The sequence below is a fragment of the Vombatus ursinus genome, unplaced genomic scaffold (genome assembly GCF_900497805.2).
Source record: "Vombatus ursinus unplaced genomic scaffold, bare-nosed wombat genome assembly UNPS02014799.1, whole genome shotgun sequence".
NCBI classification, from domain to species: domain Eukaryota; kingdom Metazoa; phylum Chordata; class Mammalia; order Diprotodontia; family Vombatidae; genus Vombatus; species Vombatus ursinus.
In genome coordinates, this window is record NW_020954577.1 from 40,413,890 (window position 1) to 40,435,170 (window position 21,281).

The 21,281-nt window shown below is 43.4% G+C and overlaps 1 protein-coding gene across 2 annotated transcripts in view; it reads right to left on the reverse strand.

The window, feature by feature from the left end:
- Positions 1 to 21,281, reverse strand: part of NEK10 (NIMA related kinase 10) — a 243,601-nt gene that overhangs the window by 182,014 nt on the left and 40,306 nt on the right. For both annotated transcript variants that reach the window (XR_003570051.1, XM_027872513.1), the window contains exons 5-8: positions 20,497 to 20,595; positions 9,018 to 9,102; positions 2,370 to 2,411; positions 600 to 678 (exon numbers count right to left, since the gene is read on the reverse strand). Coding sequence is in view for 1 of the 2 variants with exons in the window: in XM_027872513.1 (XP_027728314.1) it covers positions 600 to 678; positions 2,370 to 2,411; positions 9,018 to 9,102; positions 20,497 to 20,595 (305 nt within the window). In the remaining variant the exon portion in view is untranslated. The remainder of the gene's footprint in view (positions 1 to 599; positions 679 to 2,369; positions 2,412 to 9,017; positions 9,103 to 20,496; positions 20,596 to 21,281) is intronic.

Genomic DNA, 21,281 nt, shown 5'->3' on the forward strand with positions numbered 1-21,281 from the left:
GAGAAAGACAGAGAGAAGAGAGAGACAGAGACAGAGAGAGACAGAGACAGAGAGAGACAGAGAGAAGAGAGAGAAAGAGAGATAGAGAGAAAAAGACAGAGAGACAGAGACAAGAGAAAGAAATGGATAGGAGACAGAAAGAGACAGAGAGAAGAGAGAGACAGAGACAGAGAGAAGAGAGAGACAGAGACAGAGAGACAGAGACAGAGAGAGACAGAGAGACAGAGACAGAGAGACAGAGAAAGACAGAGAGAAGAGAGAGACAAAGAGAGACAGAGAGGAGAGACAGAGACAAGAAAGAGACAGAGGGACAGAGAGAGACAGAGAGAAGAGAGAGAAAGAGACAGATACAGAGAGAGACAGAGACAGAGAGACAGAGAGAGATAGAGAGACAAAGACAGAGAGAGAGAGAGAGAGAGACAAGAGACAGAGAGAGACAGAGATAGACAGAGAGATAGAGACAGAGAGAGACAGAGACAAGAGAGAGACAGAGAGCCCCACCACCTGAAGGGAATGAGGAGAGGCTTTCATCTCGGGAGGCAGCCCCTAACTGGCCACTATGCCCGGGCTATCGATAAGGTACGCACCCCAATACTCACACATCATGTTGACTAACTTGTCAGCGCTATGCTGCTCTTCTCCGTATCCGAGGTACCCGTCTGCTACAATCTCCATGTACTGCAAGTAAGGCCAAACACAAAAAAAGGTTTCAGAAAAACTCTCAAAAGGGCGAGCTGAACTTCTCCACATGGACTGTAGGTGGTGCCCCATAGTCACAAACCAGTTCCCAAGGCCCTCCAGCCGCACCTGACAGACAAGCAAAAAAGAAATGTTTCTCCTCAAGTCCCTGCCCTCTGTTGAGATCACAGGGTCACCGACTCAGAGCTAGACCTTAGAAAGCATCTAGTTTGTTTCTACCATTTTACAGATGAGGAGACTGAGGCCTACAGAGGTGGATCCCCTTGTCCACATTCACCAGCAGTAAGTAGCACAGCGGGGATTTGAACCCAGGACCCTGACTCCAAATCCAGGGTTTTCTACCAAACATCATCCGTGTCTCTCCACTCTACAAAATGTGCTAAAATTCACAGCAGCCATGGAGCCTCAAAATCCAGGTCTAATGTCACTACATCAGGTGTTGGTCATGAACTGAGCAGAGAGAGGTAGAGGGCCTGACATCAGAACAGGATGAATGAGCGCACACACATGGATATCCAGCACATGAAATAGGCTCTATCACAGTTTACAATGTGGGGGTTATTTATATTCTCCAAATTCCTACACTGACCAGACACTTATAAAGAGTCAGGAAGATGTGAGTTCAAATCCTACTTCAAGATCCTTAGATGAGCTTTGTCACTCTGGGCGAGTTCACCTCTGTGGGTCTCAGTTTCCTCATCTGTAAAATGGGGCATCTCCTTCCCAAGGTCATTGTGAGGATGAAATGAGACAAAGTATTTTGACTGATTATATTGTTCCGTGATGACCAAAATCACATGCAACACTGTCTATGCTATGAAATGAATTTCCAAACATAGTGAACTGCAATTTTGGTATTCTGGTTAACTTGATATTCTGCATCCCTGAGAGGGTTATGGCCAAAGAATTCTAATAAAATACACTTAATGCTAATACTCTGCTGAACGTGGGGGGTTCAGAAGGCCATCGGTGATAACTGAACAACATACTTGGGGTAGGAAATTTCAGAGACTGGGCTACAACGGGCTTGACGGGGATTCCCAGGCCTGGGAATTTTATTTGTTTACTAGTTTGTTTTTAATCAATACAGGACACAGGGCCTAGCGAAAAGCATTTGCCTTCTTACCCTCCCCTCAATAAGCACACAAGTTATAAACTCAAACTGCATGATGCCACATTTCATTGTTGATTGTTTCATATTATAATTACTCATTATTGTTGCGTAAAGAACCAGTGCCACCTTTACAAACTTGGGGATTTTGTTGTTTTTTTTTTTAATTTTTATTTTTCTCAGATCCCATTTGTGTTGAGGAAATAAATGGGGAGCCAACCTGACCAGGCTGCCTCATATTTCTTCCCTTGACTAAACTAAATTACACATGACCTTTCATACCCTTTCTAATTTCAGCTGGCAGGCTCTTTTCAATCCAGTTAACCAGAACAAAAAGTGCTGGGTGTTGGCCTCCATCAGAAGGAGCCTGGTGGCTTTACTTTTCTGCATGACTGTGAGCCACACCTGCTGCCCTGTGGGCAGCCAGGGGGATGAATCCACCCTGCTCTCCAGGACATATCACCAGAAGCATTCTTTTCTTAGGTGTTTACTGACCACCTGCCCCCGAGGTGAACACCAAACCACAAAGGAATAACAAGAACAAGGAAAGGTCTCTTACCTGGGCGAGGTTTTCAATTCCACCCAAGTTATGGAGTATTTCCTAATAAAAGTAAAAAAAAAAATAATAATATTAACTTTCATGAGGAATAGAAACCATTTTCAAAGGTCACCCAGGGAAAGGGGAGGCATAATTCATGCCCTTCACTGTGCTGTGTTTTGTGCATTACAATATGAATATGAAAAAACCCAGCTGTGTATTAACAGCATCACAGGGAAGAGAAATGATTAAGGGATGACATGCTATGATGAAGGGAAGGGAATATATCTTCCCAAAGCAGAGCTTACACTACCATTCTGCTTACTCAACTTGATCAGAATAGCAATATTATTTTAAAATAATGTCTTTTAAAAAAATCTAAGGTGAAAGGATGTCAAAAAGAGTGTCCTGCTATTTCATACAAACTGTCAAGTAACACACACATCTTAAAGTTAAGGATTTTCCCTGACCTTCTAAAACTGGCCAAAACGTTGTGGCATTTAAGAATGCAAGGAGCAGTTAATGCAATATTTGAGGTAGAAAAATAAGGAAGGAGAGAAATAGCTGGGAAATGTTGCCGTCATGTTTATAAATAATCTGCCTAATTACAGAATTAACAACAGCACAATTCACTCTAATTTTAATTCTTTAAAAAGCAGTCACAAAAGGTTCTTGGCTAGGAATGGAGTGTACTTTGGAAGGGCTGGTAAAAACAATAACAACAACAACTCTTCTTCCTAATGCCTTGTAAAGGCTTAAGTATTAGTATTAACGGCCTTTTTCTGGTAGTGTAATCTCTGCTTTGGGGAGGAAGATATATTCCCTTGCCCTCATCATAACAAGCCTTCCCTGTGATGCTGATAATACACACCTGGGGTTTTTTCATATTCATATTCTAATATACAAAAACCAACACAACGTAAAGTGCTGAAAAAGACTTGAAATGGAACAAGGAGACAGATGGAGACATTGGCCAACCCAGATCTGGTACCACAGAGAGGAACGACAGGGGACCAGTAACGAACAAGAGATAAATTCAAGAAGAGAGCTGTCAATGAAACCCAGGATGTCAGACGTCTATTTGCAAATACACAAAATGCCAGTCATAAACAGACAGCCTATCGCAAAAAGACAAATTTGGCCCCAAACTGAGCCTTTGCAGGATGAGAATCAAGACTAAAATTTTATTCAGGAAGATTATATTTTATTCAAAAGAATAGAATTGCTAAAGCCCCTGGAGAATAGCATCGTGTATTAAAGATATATTCATATGAGGAGATCCAGGAACCTGAAGAAAGAGACAGCATTTGGGTAAGGAACAATGGAGTTAGAAAAAGAAGTAATGTTGTCCTAGGAGTAGTAGACTATAAGACCGCCCAGACAGAAGAAGGAATCAAATAAAACCAAGACGAATTTGGTAATTAGAGACAAATCTGGCACAGAAACATGACGAAATAAGTGGTTGTTGAATGAATGAATTGTAATAATAAGGGACTTCAACCATCTGGCTAGTTTCTAGAGCTCTCTCTGCTGAAAGCAGAGTAGTAGATAAATTTGTGACTTGACTTAAGGACAATTTCATCCTTTGATGGTAGAAGAAGTGACAAGGGAAATTTACTCTGGGCTTGATTATGAGGAAAGAGACAGAGAGAGAGAGAGAGAGAGAGAGAGAGAGAACTGGTTGCTGAAGCATCTGGATTCTTGGGACAAATGACTGTTCCATCATGGAGGTCATGATAGAGAAGGAAAGCCAAGCATAATCTGACATACACCTTGGCACAGAGGATAGAAGAGAAGGCTTGCAGTGAGGATTTGGCTTCAAATCCTACTTCTGACAACTGTGTGACCCTGGGCAAGACCCCAAGTCATGGGTTTCCTCAAGGTAAAACAGGACCAAGGATACATGTGGCCCCTATCTCACAGGGTTTTTGTGAGGCTTTACTAAGCTTAGAGCCCTATATAAACATCAATTGTCATCTCTGTTGTTATTTGTGAAAAGAAGGTGTCAAAGAATCCAGAGAAGGGGTAGGTAACATGAAGGAACTTTCTGTAGGAAAAGTTAGCTGAGACAGATAGAAGTCTTTCAAGAAAGAAATTCTGAAAACACAAGAAGAAATTATTCTAATGAACAGGGAAAAGAGGATGCAGGAAGAAAGCCTAGCAGAGAAGATGGACATAAAGGATGGTCACAGAAGAGCAGCCTGGCCCTGTAAGAATGACATCAGGAATACTCAGGCCCAGGACAAGCCCAGGCTGGGCTTTATCTTGTCTTTTGCTTGTTTGTTTTTGTTCCATTTTTTAAAGAAACATGGGAGGTAACAGAAGGCTCCACGAAGGGTCGGAGCCGTAACTCAAGATGGATGGAGATGATGATAACGTTGAGAAGATTGCTTTCTGATTCAATGATAATGTGAATAATGGAATGCCGATGTTTAGCAGGGAGCAGAAACACAAGACAAGGAAATGATTCAGCAGTCTCCAGCTGCCCTTAAAGACCTCAAGCCACCAGGCAAGATGAGTAACATCCCAGGGGAGGGAAGGAACCGGCAGAGGCAAGTGCTGAGCTGCGGCAGATAAGGGAGGGTGGGAAACGTGCCCCAGGACCAGCAAATGACCAAGTTCAAAAAGGGAAGAGGGCAGACCCTGCAAACCATGACTGGACTTCTACTTCTGGAAAAATTCTGGACCATGTGGTCAAAGGAATTGTTTGCAAGTTGGCTCTGATCCTGCCAATCTCACCTTGAGCAGGACCACAGGGACAGGGAAATAACTTACTTCTTTTGTGTGAAGTGAATTCCCAGAGCACCAGACATGTCCATAGTTAAATATAAATACAAAAACACATTCCAAAGTCAAGTAAAAATGACCTTTTTGAGTTGTCTGGCATTTTGGATTACTGGCATCTTCACATTTAAGTCCCTTGAGTTCAGGGGCAATTTCATTTCTGCCTGCAGCCCCAGTGCCTGGTACACAGTAGATGCCTAATAAATGCTCACTGATTGACTTGTTGATTTATAATAGCAATCCTATATGCGATGGTCTTTGAACCATAGCCATGGTTTTATCTATGCTACAATAAAATAAACAACTCCAAAATTCTGTGATTCTATGGTTAAATTCATGAAGAAAAAAATGCTGTGCCCTATTCTTGTTCTAATATTTTACTTAGTATTCTAATAAATAGGGCACATCCAAAATGAGACTCGACTGCAAACAAAATTCATCCTCTGAAGTACGGGGGAAACTGACTCCACAGAGGCTGCATGGTCCAGCTGGGCACATGAGCACGTCTTCTTGACTCAAGCACCAAACAAGTTTAACAGATGATGCATCCTCACTCGGCCATGAAGGGCTTAATCCCAGGATGCCGTGCAGAACCATCACGGTAGTCTGAACTGGTAAGCCTGAAGAAGACTGAGGGAGGGCAAGTGTGAGATGCTAACAACAAAGTCTGGGATGAATAACCCTTCCTCAGGTGTCTGGAACCTTGTCTGCCCCTCCTGGCCACAGATGGCGGGGAGCCATCTCATGTAAATGCTGTCATTTCAAAAATACAAATTTATAATAGTTAAAAGCTGACTGAAAGGAGATTAAAAAGATAGTCAGATAGTTATACAAATGGGCCTGATGTTGGCATGAATCAGGACAGGAGATGCCAGATGAAGGGGACTAAGACAGGAGAAGAAATCAACCTAATATGGGATAAGCAAAGGGCACAGAGGATAAAATTAATCAAAAACAGAAATTCACAGCTCAGCAGCTTGAGGAATTTGGAGTAGGCTAAGGGCCTAAGGGAAAAAAAGCCATGCCCAAAAGAGTGGGCATGAAAGCAGGGAGGATCAGGGGACCAGTCTGGACATCAATAGGGTATGGAGAGCGAGGTTTGGTGATGGACCTGAACGCAACCCAAAAGAATCTTCTTTCCTTTCTCAAGGACCCAGGGCAAAGAAGGAAAGCCTAGCTGGTCAGGGGGTAAGAAGGGCAGGGATGAGGGTGGAAAAGAGCCATAACTGTACAAGGTTCTAGATAAAGTCAGACTCTGTTGACACTAAGGATGAGAGCTACCCTCTGGTCCCAGCGTCAACGGGAAATAGGCAGAACCCTCTTTTCTATTCATAGACACCCAGTGGCCATCACGGGGAACTTCTGGATTGAGGAAACCTTTGATTTTTTTGTCACAGGCACAACAATTCTTGTGGTCATTTTATTGCCACAGATTTGTACTCTTTAGCAAGGACAATGCCTAATCCTACACCAATCTGCTAAAATCAAGAAGTCTGATTAAGACAGCCAGCATCTACTTTGGGAAACCAGCCAATAAAGTCTGGCACCAACATGTCATCAGCCGGTTACAACAAAGACAACTTCTCTATCCAGGGAATGCCGTGTTTGACCTCCCTTGGGGCAGTTTGGATGGCCTACTACTTAGGCAGCAGACTAGAGAGGAGTATTCTAGGCCATCTATTTAACATGATTACCAACCATGGAAGACCACCACAACCTATGAGGAAGGAAAATTGTGGCTCACCCAAAGGGCAAGGAATAACACGTGGTGGGCATAAGTTATTACAGAATATTATACATGATGAATCGTGTGAGTGAAGAGACAAAAAAGAGACCATCAAAGAGATATGGACAAGAGATGAACAGGATGAGAAGGAGGTGGCTGGGTTATGGCCCGTCCTGGCGGAAGGAAGAAACACCTCTAGAAGATAGGAGATGCACTACAGCATTAAAAGACAGAAAAGAGTAATGAGGGCTCCTCTTTGGTCCCAAAGTCTAACCACCTAAAGGAGGATCCCCTCGATACCTTTGGTGGTGGTGGCACAAAGTTCCCCCCAAAGCATGAGGAAACATGTATATGGGGTTGTCTTTGCTGATAATCCATAACTTTTCATCAAATTAGAGAGGGTAAGATCTACCGGGACCTACCACTGATGTCACCTCTAGTTTCTCAAGCAATCTGATCAATATCAATTCAATTAAACATTTATTAAGAGCCTACTAAATGCAAGGCCCTGTGAACACATACATGACACAGGCTCTGACTGACCTCCAGGAGCTTATACCTCAAGCAGGTTAAGAGGAAGGTGGTATTAGGCACCTGCGTGCAAATCCTTCTACGGCCCAACTAAAGTGAGCGTGACCCTCCGGCAGCAAAGGGGAGAGGGGAGGAGGGGCTGACCAACAGCAGCTCCAATGGGGGTGGCAACGAAGGTAGAGATGTCAGCAGGGTCACAGAAGCTGACCTGACAAGACTCAGCAGCAGGTGGGATGGGGTAGATGAGGAAGAGAGCAGCGTCAAAGAGGACCCCAACCCTCTCGAGAGCTGGGAGGGTGGGTCCAGCAGCAGAAATGGAAAGTTTAGGAGGAAAGGGAGGTTTTGAGGAGAAGGTGATAGGTCAAGGTTTAGAAAACTGAAGTTGAGATTTAGGTTCCAATCTTGAGTGGGCGACTGGAAAGAGGAAGACATTAATTCTATAAGGTCCCAGCCTGGTACCTTGGCTGCCTCCCAAGCCACTCTCACACCCAGGGCTGCCCATGACCTGCTTGAACATCATGGGCCAGCCCGTGGGCCAAATACCATCGGATGCTCACCCCGGAATGAGCTCAGAGGGCTGCTCAATAATGATCCTCTAGAAGGCAATTTGGAACTATGCCCAAAGGGCTATAAAAATGTGCATACCCTTTGACCCAGCAATAGCACTTCCAGGGCTGTATCCCAGAGAGATCATAAAAATGGGAAAAGGACTCGCATGTACAAAAATATTCACAGCAGCTCTTTTTGTGGTGGCAAAGGATTGGAAATTGAGGGGATGCCCATCAACTGGGGAATGGCTGAGCAAGTTGTGGTATATGAATGTGATGGAATACTATTGTGTTAAAAGAAATGATGAAGAGGCTGACTTCAGAAAAACCTGGAAAGGCTTGTACGGTCTGATGCTGAGTGAAGTGGGCAGAGCCAGGAGAACATTGTACACAGTAACAGCCATCTTGTGCGATGACCAACTTTGATAGACTTAGCCCTTCTCAGCAATGCAAGGATCGAAGAAGACTCACGAGAGAAAATGTCATTCACATCCAGAGAAAGAACTATGGAGTCTGAATGCACATCGAAGTACATTATTTGCTCTTTTTGTTTTGTTTTGTTTTGTTTCTTCTTTCTTGTGGTTCCTCCTATTGGTTCTAATTCTTCTTTACAACATGACCAATGTGAAAATATGTTAAACAGGAATGTTTATGTAGAGCCTATATCAAACTGCATGCCATCTTGGGTTGGGAGGAGAAAATTTGGAACTCAAAATCTTGGAAGTGGAAGTGAACGTGGAAAACTAAAAATAAATAAATTCTAAAAAAAAATTATCCTTTATCAGTTAAGAGTTAATGGCTAGAAATACCAAACACTAATTAAGAGAGACTAGAAATGCAATTGTGTCAAGAGAGAAGGTAAAAACAATAAACCACAATAAACACTTTTTTCTGTCAAATTCAAATGTTGTAGAATCTCTTTGATTAGCACGGGAGGGTTAGAGATTTGGAAGGCCCTGGGTTATGAGGTAGAAAAACCACTCTGGAAAACCAATACAAAATTGGTTATCATTGATTATCATCTTAATTTTAACATCTTAATTTAACTTAAACAGTCGTGATTTTTTTTTCCAAACCAACCTGATAACATGGATCCCTCATGAGTAATCTCAGGCATATTAACACTCTCAGAAAATGAATAGATGGGGCCCGATTAACCCACTCTCTGAAAGAAAATAAACAACGTTGTAGATGTCAACCAAAGGCATCCTTGTGATGATTCATATAAAACACAGATTGAACAACAAGGAACAGTAATAAAAATAAGTATTTGCCTGGTTCATTCCAAGCTGACTCAAAAAATTATCATATGGTACTAAATAGGTGATTTTTAAATATACATCTATAATCTTATCATCTCTTCATTAGAAGGTATCTACACATAATAAATACCTATGCTAAGAGAGTCTAGTAGGAGGTAAGCTCCTTGAGGGTAGGGACTGCAGGGATTTTGTCTTTGAATTAAAGCACTAAGATCAGCATTTCCTAGTATGTGAATGTTTATTGAATTGAATCGAATCCACATCAGAAGCCTTATTTAGATTAAAAGTCACTAACAAATACTCATTGATCAATCAGTAGAAATAAGGAACCTACAACGTCTTTACTAAGCACAGGGAATTCTGCCATCTGCAAGCCCAGAACCCATCCACAACACGTCACCTTGGAGAAGGGCATCAGGAACAACAAAGCTTATAAATCCCAGGGTCTGGAGGCAGAAAGAGCCTGAGCTCTCACCTAGGCCAGCATCCTTACCTTAGGGACACTAGCTCATTGCTACGGCACCCAGATGCTAGGAAAGCTCTCCACCTACATTTCTTCCCTGGACCCTCACAAACCCTGTGACATAGATACCACAGGTATTATTATCTCCATTTTACAGATGAGAAAACCGAGGCTCAGAGAATCGAGTGGTTTAGCCAAGGTCACACAACGGCTCAAATCCAAATCTCTTTCTTCTCGCCCACACTTACAAACAAAGGAAGCAAGGCCCAGAGAGATGAAGCAGCCTGCCCCTGGTCACACACACAGTGAGCAGCACCCGGAGACTGTCTGGTTGGTCAAGGAGGAGAACTCCCGCCTCCTGATACCGAGTCCAGCACGCTAGCCCATCAATCAATATCGGAAGGGGATGTTCATTTTGACTGACTTTCTGATATTCTACAATATCAATAATGACAGCTGAAATCTCTAAGGCCCTTTCAGGTTTGCAAAGCATTTTATAGACAGCGTCTCATTTGGTCATCCAAACTATTTTGTGAGGAGGATGGGATAAGTTCATAGATGTCAAGCTAGAAGGGACCTCAAAGGCCATCCAGACCAACCATCTCACTTTATAGATGAGAAAACTAAGGTCCAGGAAAGACCAAATGATTTGCCCAGGGCACACAGGTAGAACTGTCAGAGGCTGAACTTGAACCCAGGTCCTCTGACACCTGGGCAATGAGGTGGCACAGTGAATAGAGTGCCAGGCCTACAGTCAGGAAGACTCATCCAGCCTCAGACACTTGCTAGCTATATGACTCTGGGCAAGTCACTTAACCTTGTTTGCCTCAGTTTCCTCATCTGTAAAATGAACAGGAGAAGGAAATGGAAAACCACTTCAGTATCTTTGCCAAGAAAACTCCAAATGGGGTCATGACAAGTTGGACATGAATGAAACGACTGAACAACAAAACCTCTGACACCAGAACCAATGCCTTCTCCTTCCCCCAATTATATTAGCCTTGTTTTAAAGGGAAGGAAACTGAGAATCAGAGAGGTCATGTGCCTTGCCCATGACCGTACTGCTAGTAAGTGTTGAAGGCAGGATCTGAACCCAGGTCTTCCTGCCCAGCATTCCATCCTTCACACCTGTTGCTGCCTTAAGAAGGGGCTACACATTGCTGTTCCATTATTATCATGGCAGATATGGTGTCCATATTCACATCATTCTCTCTACCTCTCTTCCCATGTTCCACTGTACCAACCTTCCCCAAGAGGACGAGGAAACTGGTTCTGGCACAGGTAAGAGTCACACAATGCCCAGCTCTTCTCTGCCATGTCACAAGTAGGGGCCGTCGCTACCGCCGATATCCCCTGCCCCTCTGAGACAGGCTCCTTTTCCTCACAGACTCCCCCCTGACCACAGCCATGGCCACCAGTATCACCCAATCTATTCCATCTACTCCAATAGAGCTCAGGCCTTGGGGGACCCCAAGGGCAGGCTGGTAATCCAGAGGGGAGTGATTCTGGTTGCTGAAAGGATGATAATTCTTTGATCTTTGTACACACTCATTTTATTTGGAAAAATACTGCATATGTGAATACATTTTTAAATGCCTGAGTCATCTATGGTCAAACCTTTGAGCTGGCCTGCATTTATGATGAGAGTCACAGAAGTAAATCTTTTCATCTTTATAAACAGTGACAAATCTCTATTCCGGGGGCCAGTTTAGCTAAAGATACCATACAAAACATAGCCAAGACACTACACACACCGGAGACAGAAGATTCTCAAGTGTTAACAGCTGCTAGTGACAAAATGAGGCTTCACTGCTGAGATGATTTTTCATTATTTGAGAAAGTTATGGAATATTTTAAGAGATGATTCACTCTGAAAACACGTGTGCACTTGGTACTTTTCCCTTTCAATATATGGAATTTTGTGATGAAAAACATACTAGCACATAAATTCCACAACCCTTTCAGTATTTTGAACATCAGAATGAATGTGAAAGGGATGGATTTTTTCCTGTTTCTAAAAACAAGAACCCCAAATGAATTTTCATTATTAGAAAGAGATGGATAAATGAACAGTGTTCCAGGAAGAGAGTCTGTGATTAAAGCTCTGCTGCAACAAATAGCTTTTTGTTGTTGTTTTTAAACTTTGGGAATGGAGCCCATGGCTATTAATATTTTGGTGAAGTTACAGGCTGTGCCATTGTCAATGTAAATAGAATTCCTGAAGTCAGAGCCCTCTGCGCTGACTTCTCCATGCACTAACCTCTGGCATGAGCCCTGGGTCCTTGGCTCCCAATCTTTAGCTCCCCACAAGGAAGTGGCATTTAAGACGGTGTTTTGGCAATTAAGGAGAGCTATGTATTCTGTAAAATGATACACACATCTGACTGCCAGGGATTTGTGGAACTCACGAGGTTGCAACTGAGCACACGGGAAAAAGAGAATCAGAGAACCGTAGCACAGAAAGGGGCTTAAGATTGAGGCCAGCGGCTCCTAATGTGGGATACACAGACCACCAGGCTCCATAGATAGGCCAGATCAGCTTGGCCAGGGGTTTCTCATCCGGGGGGTCCCATGGACAGATCTGAGCTTGGAACTTTTCATATTTGGATAATGATATTTCCATAACTTGGTTTCCTTTGTACTTTAACCTACATACTCTATTTGATGCATTTAAAAACTCACAAGGTTGGTCCATGCGCTTTGCTAGGCTGCCAAAGAGGGAGTCCATGACGCAAAGGAGGCAAGTGAATGAGCCCTGATCTGTTCTAACGCCTTCATTTCACAGACGAGGTGACAAGATGGGTCTGAGCTTACGGAGGCTCTAGACCTGGAAGGAATCTGGGGGTTGGTCCAGCCCAAGCCCTTCCTTTCCCAGATGAGGAGTCAGGGACAGCTGGCACCCAGTGTCCCATCTCCTGGCGTCAGGATCACTCCATTCACCTACACATTACCTCAATGCCAGAAGGAAAGGAGAGAGAGAATATTTAGCCACATTTGCTGCAGATACATGTCAGAGGGCCTCATCATTAGTCACAGCGGTCACAGGGGCAAAGAGCTCCAGAACGACCTTCCACTAAATTAAAGAGGAGCTGCAATCCGCATTGGTGAAGGGAGCAGTCACACCAACAACATCACTGATTGCTAAAGTATTTAAATACGGCAGCATTAAAGTGCTTAGGCCAGTTCCTGGTGGTGGTGATGCTTTTCTCAGAGGCAACTCTGAAAAACTGGCCTTCCTCAAGGACAACAATTCTCCAGAGGCCAGTCTCAAAATAGCAGCAATGAATTCATAAGAGGGCAAACATCCTCCTTGTAACTGAGCATACGGTTTTCACAGGACTATTAATAACATTATCAACTTTCTTACCTTTGTCTTTAACCACAGCCCTGGTCTTTTAAAATGAAATGTTGCACTATACCAACATACAAGGTATAAGAAAAGAACTATGTCTCGCTAAACAGTCAACATTTGGAAAGAAAGCACAACATCTGTTCTTGCTCATAACGGCAGAGGGAAAGAAGCTGAATCATGACAATTATTTTCCTAAGTAATAATGTGGTTCAGTATTTTGTCAATCCATGATTTCCTGGTACGGTTTGTTTCTCCACAAACACATTCTCAACTCCTCCACACCTGAGCAGACAGTCTTGAAAAGATGCTAGGGCAAAATAAAAAAGATGACGAGTCGTCTGACTGACCTCAGCTCAGGTCCCATCTCATCTCGGCAGAACCCCTCAGTTCACCGGGGGAGAAGCCGTAGCCTCCTGGGTAGGGCACACCATGACAATACTACAACGGTATCAGCAAATCCCGACTGAGAAGAGGAGGAGGCTACCAGACAGCCTCAAAGGCCCTGCACTGAACCCGTGTGTGGTCAGGAGATCACGGTTTGTGGATGCAATTCAATTCCACAAGGGTTGATTAAGTGACCACTACATGCCAGGCTGTGAGGGCTACAAGGCAAAAGGAAAAGCATCCTTGTCCTCAAAGACAGGAAACAGCCTGCACACAGACAAGCAAATATAAGGTGAAGGAACAAGGAGAGGGGCTGGACCTGGCACCTCAGTGGTCAGTCAGTCAAGAGAGTTTATTAAGTGTGCCTGGCACCGTGCAAGCCCTGTGGCTACAAAGAAAGGCAAAGGTCAGCCCCTGCCCTCCAGGAGCTCACAACCTAGTGGGAGAGACAACATGGAGACAACTATGTAAAACCAGAGAAATGTCAGACACACTAGACGGCAACTCCCTCTTATCAAAGCAGGCCAGCAATTGCTCCGCAAATTATAATCTCAGAAAGCTTGACCTAGAACACCAAACAGTGACACGTACATGACCCTTAATCTGCCTGGTTTCAGGGCCATAGCTGCCACAACAAGCAAATTCAAAGTATATGGAAATAATTACAAAAGGAAGGAACGCTCACCAAGGGGAACAGAAGGAAAAGCCTCATGTATGTGGCCACATATGGAAGGGCACCAGGAATTCCAGGAGAAGGGGAGGAGGAGGGAAAGCATTCTCGGCTGAGGGCCCCGCTGTACAGAGTCATGGAGGTGGAAGATGCTCCCTCTGTAACAGGCAGGGAACAGTAACAAAGCCCCCCGCACCTTCTCAAGCAGGATGGGTCAGGCTAGGATCAGAAGCCAGGTACCTAATTGGTCTCATAAATCTCACTCACTAAACATTCCCCGAGCACTTTCCCTAATCTCCGCTCTGGCCCCATCACAGCCCCTCCCCGTTGCCGTCCTCAGTCCTCAGACCACAAGCTCACGGAGGCGAGGACTGTTTTGAGTTTTCATCCTTGGAATCCTTCCGGAGCTTAGTGCAGAGTCTGACAGATGGTGGGCTCTTAATAAATGTCTGATTGGACTGAATTGATCTTGATGGTAGCTGTTACGTCTTTCCACTGATAATGACTCCACGGTCTACCCTGGAGGGTGACGGAATGAGAAGACAGACAGGGAGATCAGAGCTACCTGGTTTATACAACAAAAACAAATTCTTCCCATGATCTAATCTCCTTGGTTTGATAGAAACTGCCAAAACAATCTAGAAAAGTTGTCGAGAAATTACGACAAATGGAACTGGGTTAAAGCCAAAGATATCAAAGCTACATTAAGTCCAAATCCTACAAACCATGTATCTGCTCAAAAATGGATTACAAAAGATACCAAGGGTGATTCTCAGCTCAGCCGTCAGAGGGGTTACAAACGTGAGTTCCGTGAGGCTGCTACTGAAACCCTGGTTTTTTAACAGAAGCACAAACCTTCCTTTGACAACAGAAGAAAGGCAACATGGAGCAATAGAGAGAGTCAGAAGACCTGGGTTCCAATCTCAGCTCAGGCATGTATTGCCTGTGACCTAGACAAGTCACTTTTCTTCCTGGTTTTCAGTTTCCACATCTATGAAATGGGAGGAATCTCTAAATGACCCTTAAAGAACCGTCCAGCTCAAAATCCGGCGGTCCCATAAGACAGAGTGCTCCAAACTGGGGGGGTGGGGGAGAGGGCATGCCTCCTCCCAGCATTCTAGGCTCAAATCAAAGTTAACAGAGGTGCAAACACAACACTAACTTGGTGGATCTATAAGGAGAACACAGTGAGCCCTAAAATGCAGGGAGGAATTCACCTTCTCCGTCCCTCTCTGTCATTAGCCCCTGCTCCTTTCGTCCTCTGCAGAGGCACCGCAAAGGACAGAGACATCTTCCCCCATTAGACAAAGGGAGTGCACGCTTCGGTCAGAGGCACACCCCTATCCCCATCTCGCTGACCCATCCATCCCTAGCCTCCCACTACCTTGCAGATGAAGGAGGGACCCAGGGCCAGGTGGGGAAGGGGGAAAGGCCGGATAGCCAAGGCCCTCCCCTGCAACCTACCTGAGGATGTCACCCTCATGCCCTTCCCCCTCCCCGATCTAGGGGCCCTGGGATGGAGATGTAAAGAGTCTGAGGGCCATCCACCATCATCGGTTTTTTCTCCTTTCTCTTTGCAGGGTATCCTGGTAGAGTGGGAGAGTGCATTGGACTGTCAGAGGACCTGGGTTCAAATCTTATTTCTATTACTACCTGTATGACCTGAGGAAAGTCACTTCACTTCGCTGGCCTCAGTTTCCTCATCTAAAAAATGAGGATATTATATTAGCTAGTGTCTGAGGGCCCTTTCAACACTAGATTCATGACTACCATGCAATGATTATTTTATGTTTATTACATATTTAAAATTTTAATGTAATGTTATTAAAACCGTAATAAATTCTCAGTGGTATCTGAATAAATTGTGAGCTAATAAAATCATTTGCATATATTGTTTTATAAGAAGTGGAGACAAGGTGACAATATTCTGGAAGAAAGGAGGAAGAGAATTACCAACACTTGGAAATCCCGGCCCTACCCAATTTCATTCAAATACGTAATAGAGAGGTGCTGCGCAGGGTAGAAAGCAAGCCCTGGAATCATCCAGATCAGAATGCAAATCCTTCCTCTGCCTCCACCTCTGGGACACTCTGGCTGGATCACCTGGAACAAGTCACTCACCCTCTTGGTGCCCCAGGGAACTCTCTAAGATGATAAATCACAGGAAAGTTGCCTATCTATATGGTAGGATTTCTCTCTGGGAGTTCCCTACACTGCGACATCATAGATCTGGAACAACAATGACACAGCCATTTGATGGGCTCTCCATATTGTAGAGACTCCATTTACCTTTCTGGCTGACAGTCAAGAACTCTCTTCGAACTGAAATAATCCATCAATTACTAAAAATTGAAAAAGACCCCTGGGAAAAATCACTTGGAACCAGAACAGTTTAGAATCAGCCTTGAAGGGTGGACTTCAATCTTTCCTAAATAATTTAATTTAATTAAACTCTAGTTGGTGATGTTGATGGACTCTAGATGCAAAAGGGGAAATATAGTTTTTGGAAATAGCTAATGCAGGAATCTGTTTTACTTGACTATGCTCATGAATTAGAAGGGTTTTGTTTTTCTTTTTCCAATGGGGAAAGAGTAGGTGAGGAGAGAAAATGTATTTTTGCTCACTGAAAAATAAATAAAATTAAATAAAGCCTAAGAAAAATATAGTTATCGTTTGCTTAGGAGTGGCACCAAGTGTGATTCAACCCATATTTAAAAAGAAAAGTAAATGTTTTCCCTAAATTTATAGATAGATCAGTCTATTCAATGTCCCTCTGAAACCTGATGAAGGCTTTCTGGGCAACCAATTGAAGAATGAGTGCTTTCAAAACTATTATGTGATAAACAAGAAGGCTTCAGGTAGACTTACTACACCATTAATCACATTGTTCTACCCCACATTTTCTCATCAAGAAAACAGTTTAGGACACCTTAGGACTATTGGCAACATTCATTAATATTTTTTCAGTCTTTGATTTCAGAGAGGAACCACCAATCAGTCAAACAATACACTCCTGATATGAGCCAGGGGCCATTACCGTCTCTTAAGGGCCTGTGGTCATCTTGCTGCTAAAATTAAAGAAACTGCCATTTGATTCCTTAATGGTGTCCAAAAGACCTACATTCTAACCTTCCTCTTTTTAATTTAGATCCAAACAATGGGGGAATGCATTGCAGCTAGAGATGCACCATCCTTACCACTGACCTATTATTATTGTCCATAATAAATAGGCTTAAACAGTGGCTAGTAACCATCAGAAGGAATACATCTGGGTCAATTATACCTGATAAATGAGGCTAAATAAACCCATCCCACAAGTCAGTTCTTTTATCTATGCAGTGGTGCGTCATAGAGCTGACTTTCCACTGGGGCCCATGAGGAAAGAGCCCACCTGCCCTAAAATCAGGCATCCCACAGCCAGTCTTTAACAGAGAGATTCTTTCACCAGCGATATTCCAAAACTCTTGACCAACACATCTGTCCAGGCTGCCGTGGTGTTCCATGGCACGGAACTCAAGGATCTTGGCCAAACTTCGTACAAATGCTTGAGAGAATTCCTGAGGAACATATGAGCCCTGCTTCATCAAGCCTGCCAGCTGTCCACAGAGGTCCTGAAGCATAGTGGGCCTCTGCATGGAAGCTCTAAAATGTTCACAGCAAAGAGACAGCTGGGCCCACCTAAAAACATGGCTCTTTCAATACAAATACAGAAGACCAAGAGTCATTCACTAAGAGATGACTGGTCAAAGGATATGAACAGTTAGTTTTCAAAAGAAGAAACACCAATACCCACAAACAGCGGGGGAATCCCTAATAATAAGAGAAAGGTAAATTCAAACAACTCTGAAGTTTGACCTCAGCCCTCCAAAGCAGCAAAGATGTTAACAGACAGAAATCATCAACACTGTGCAAAAGCAAACACACTAATACACTGTGGGCAAAAGTGTGAATTGAAACATTCTGGGAAAGCAAAACCAAATTTTGTGAGGAAAATTGTACGTGCCCTTTGACTCAGCAATCCCACTGCTGGGTATATACCTCAAGTAGGTCAGTAACAGAAGAAAAGGCTCCATGCATATCATAATATACACAACACAATTTTTGTCATCACCAAAAATGGGAAATAAAGTGGATGCCCATGACTTGGGGAGTGACTAAGCAATAGGTGGTATACGAATTTAATAAAATCGTATTGCATTTAAGAAATAGCTACTGTGAGGAATTCATAAACACATGGGAAGCTTTCAATGGGCTCCTGCAGAACAAAGTCAATAGAGTCCCGAGATCAATAAACATGGGGACTCCAGTGATGTAAAACCACCAAAAGGCAGCTGAAGGAACCCTGATTCCCAATCTTGGTCCCAGAGAAAGTGATAATGGAAAATACCTCCCTCTTCTAAGAAGAAAGAGGTGGGGGGCTGCTAATGTGGAATGTGGCATGTACTTTTAGACACTGTGATTTTATCTGTGGATTTTGTTTAAATGTTTTTCTTCGTCACAAGGAATGGTTAAATGGTATGAAGAAGTTAAAAGGAAATGATGTAAAAAAAAAGATGCCAAAAAAAACTTTAAAAATAAAAGCCTGGCTCTAACTTTCATGGAATCTCTGCATTATAGGCACTTGTTAGAGAATTCCATCTTACAAAGCAATCTAACACCAATAAATGGCTCAGTAATGCATTTGGTGTCTCCTGGATATATTAAATGTTTCTTCTTCTAGACTCTCTTTTTTTCACTTTCAGTTTTATCAATTTTTTTCCATTCTATATATTTACAGCTCATTCCCATTTATTTCATGAGATGGCTCTTAAAACAAAGTAAAGTAATTAAGTAAAATTAATAACACAGTGGCCTCATCTGAAAGTGTGCGCAATACTCCATATCTGTAGCAATCCCCTACATCCTCTCTATTTACAAAAATGAACAGAATTCAGTTTCCTCTCCCTCTCACCCGCTGCCCCATAGAAAGAAAGAAAGAAAGAAAGAAAGAAAGAAAAAAAGAAAGAAAGACAGAGAGAGAAAGAGGAAGAGAGAGGGAGGAAGAGGGGAAAGGAAGGATGGAAGGAAGGAAGGAAGGAAAAAAGGAAGGAAGGAAAAGAGGGAGGGAGGGAGGGAGGAAGGGAGAGAGGAAGAGAAAAACAAAAAAATTCACATTCCTTATAACAAATATGTAGAGTCAAGAAAAACCAACTCCCCCAGTAGCTGCACACAAGAACAACCGCGCTGCTTTGCATCCTGCATCTATCGGCTCTCTGTCATGGACAGCATGTTCCGTCATCAGTCTTCTCAGATCGTGAATGGGCCTTGTATTGATCACAGTTCTTACAATTATCTCAGTGTAGCTGTTGAATAAATTGTTCTGCTCATTTTATTTTCCGTTAATCTACAAAAGTCCTCAAAATTGTTCATGTTTGTAATCTTGATGTTACAGTATAGATTGATCTCCTAAGTCTGCTCGCTTTTCTTGGCCCCAGCTCATACAAGTGTCTCCGCTTCTCTCTGAAAACACCCATTCCCTTCTTTCTCACAGCACCGCAGCACTCCCTCACATTCACGCCCCACAACGTATTCAGCCGTTCCTTAATTGTCGACTTCCTCTCAGCTTCCAGTTTTTCACCATAACTGTTGTCTAGATTCTCTGAGCGGTCTCCCCATATTGTCACATTACTAACAGGTGAATGCCAGGACTCTAGGATGTCGGTACAGCAGAGAAGAATGCTCACTAAGCAAGAATCCAATGCCTTTAGCCCTCCTAAGGAAGAGAAAGACGTGTCCACTCGAGCAGCGTACTACCTTACCCAATGTTCTTTATACAAGGACCAATCTGCTCTTCCTTCAGTTTAGAACAGAGGGAAAGGCTTTCTATGGCCCAATGTGCATACTCTTTTTGTGGAATTCAACGTTTCCCTTTTTTTCTTAAACTGCCAAGTTCAGTGCCCAAAAGTAGGCAAAGGCAAGCACCTGAAAACCATCCTCTCTTGCTTTCCTTTCACGGACTTTATTTTATCTTTATTTTATTTATCTTTATTTTATTTTACCACTTCGGCACCTAGGTAGCACAGTGGATAGAGAGTGCTGGGCCTGGGGTCAGGAAGACTCATCTTCCTGAGTTCCAATCCAGCCTCAGATACTTACCTTGGGCGAGTCACTTCACCCTGCTGGTCTCAGTTTCCTCATCCATAAAATGAGCTGGAGAAGGAAATAGCAAACCATTCTAGCATCTCTGCCAAGAACACCCTAAATGAGGTCATGAAGAACCAGATGTGACTGGAAACGACTGAGCTGTTGTTGGACATCCTATCACTAATCGCTCTAGCATATCTAAGGTCTGATCCTGTAAACTGCCCTAAAACCAAGGGGCAGCAGCCAGGGTGCACGTTCCCGACGCTCCCGACGCTCCCACACCCGTGTCTTCTCAGTCACCTTACCCGCATACAAGTCTGTTTTTCACCAATGCTGTGAAGATCTCCTGAAACAGTTTGTGTTGCGGATGTTTGCTAAAATTTCTCTCATTCTTGTAGTTTACGCTGAAGCAAAAAAAAGAGAAAAATGTCTGAAATGTTCATTTGCAGGAATGTATCACAGCACAAAATCCAAAGGAATCTTACTCTTAAAAGCCCACAGATAACAATCTAGGTGAGCACCTATTATCTGGACAAAGGATAATTGGCAACGCAATGACCAAACACCGTTCCATTCCCTACCATCTTCTTTACGGAATTTAATCAAATGCATTGCCTCCTTCCTAAAACAAAATTTAGCTTCTAAAAATGGTGGGAGGGAAGGGAGGGAGGAAGGGATTAGTGGGTGACATTGCCTCAGCCGCAGGGAATCCTAACGGTGTTCTATCCTTCGACAGAATTCGCACCAGCCTGGCTTGGCGGCTCCAGCTACGCCCAGCCAGGGGTTCCCTCTTCCTTCAGAAGCAGGGCTCCATTAGCTCCAGTTCACACCTCTTGAAAAGACTCGGAACAAGCCTACCCAGGGTGAGAACTGTGGGTGACTTACAGTCACCGAAGTACTTTGTCACAGGGGAAATTATAGAAAGAAGACATATTTCAAAGTTCCATGAAAAGTGAAAAAGAAGAAATTAAGTCAGGGAGAACGGTGGTAAGAAGAGGGGAAAGGCTTCAGGGAAAGATCTATGGTTTTACCCTGTGGGCATCAAAAGAAGAAAAGAACTTTAGTACTCAGGGATGATACGGTCATTCCA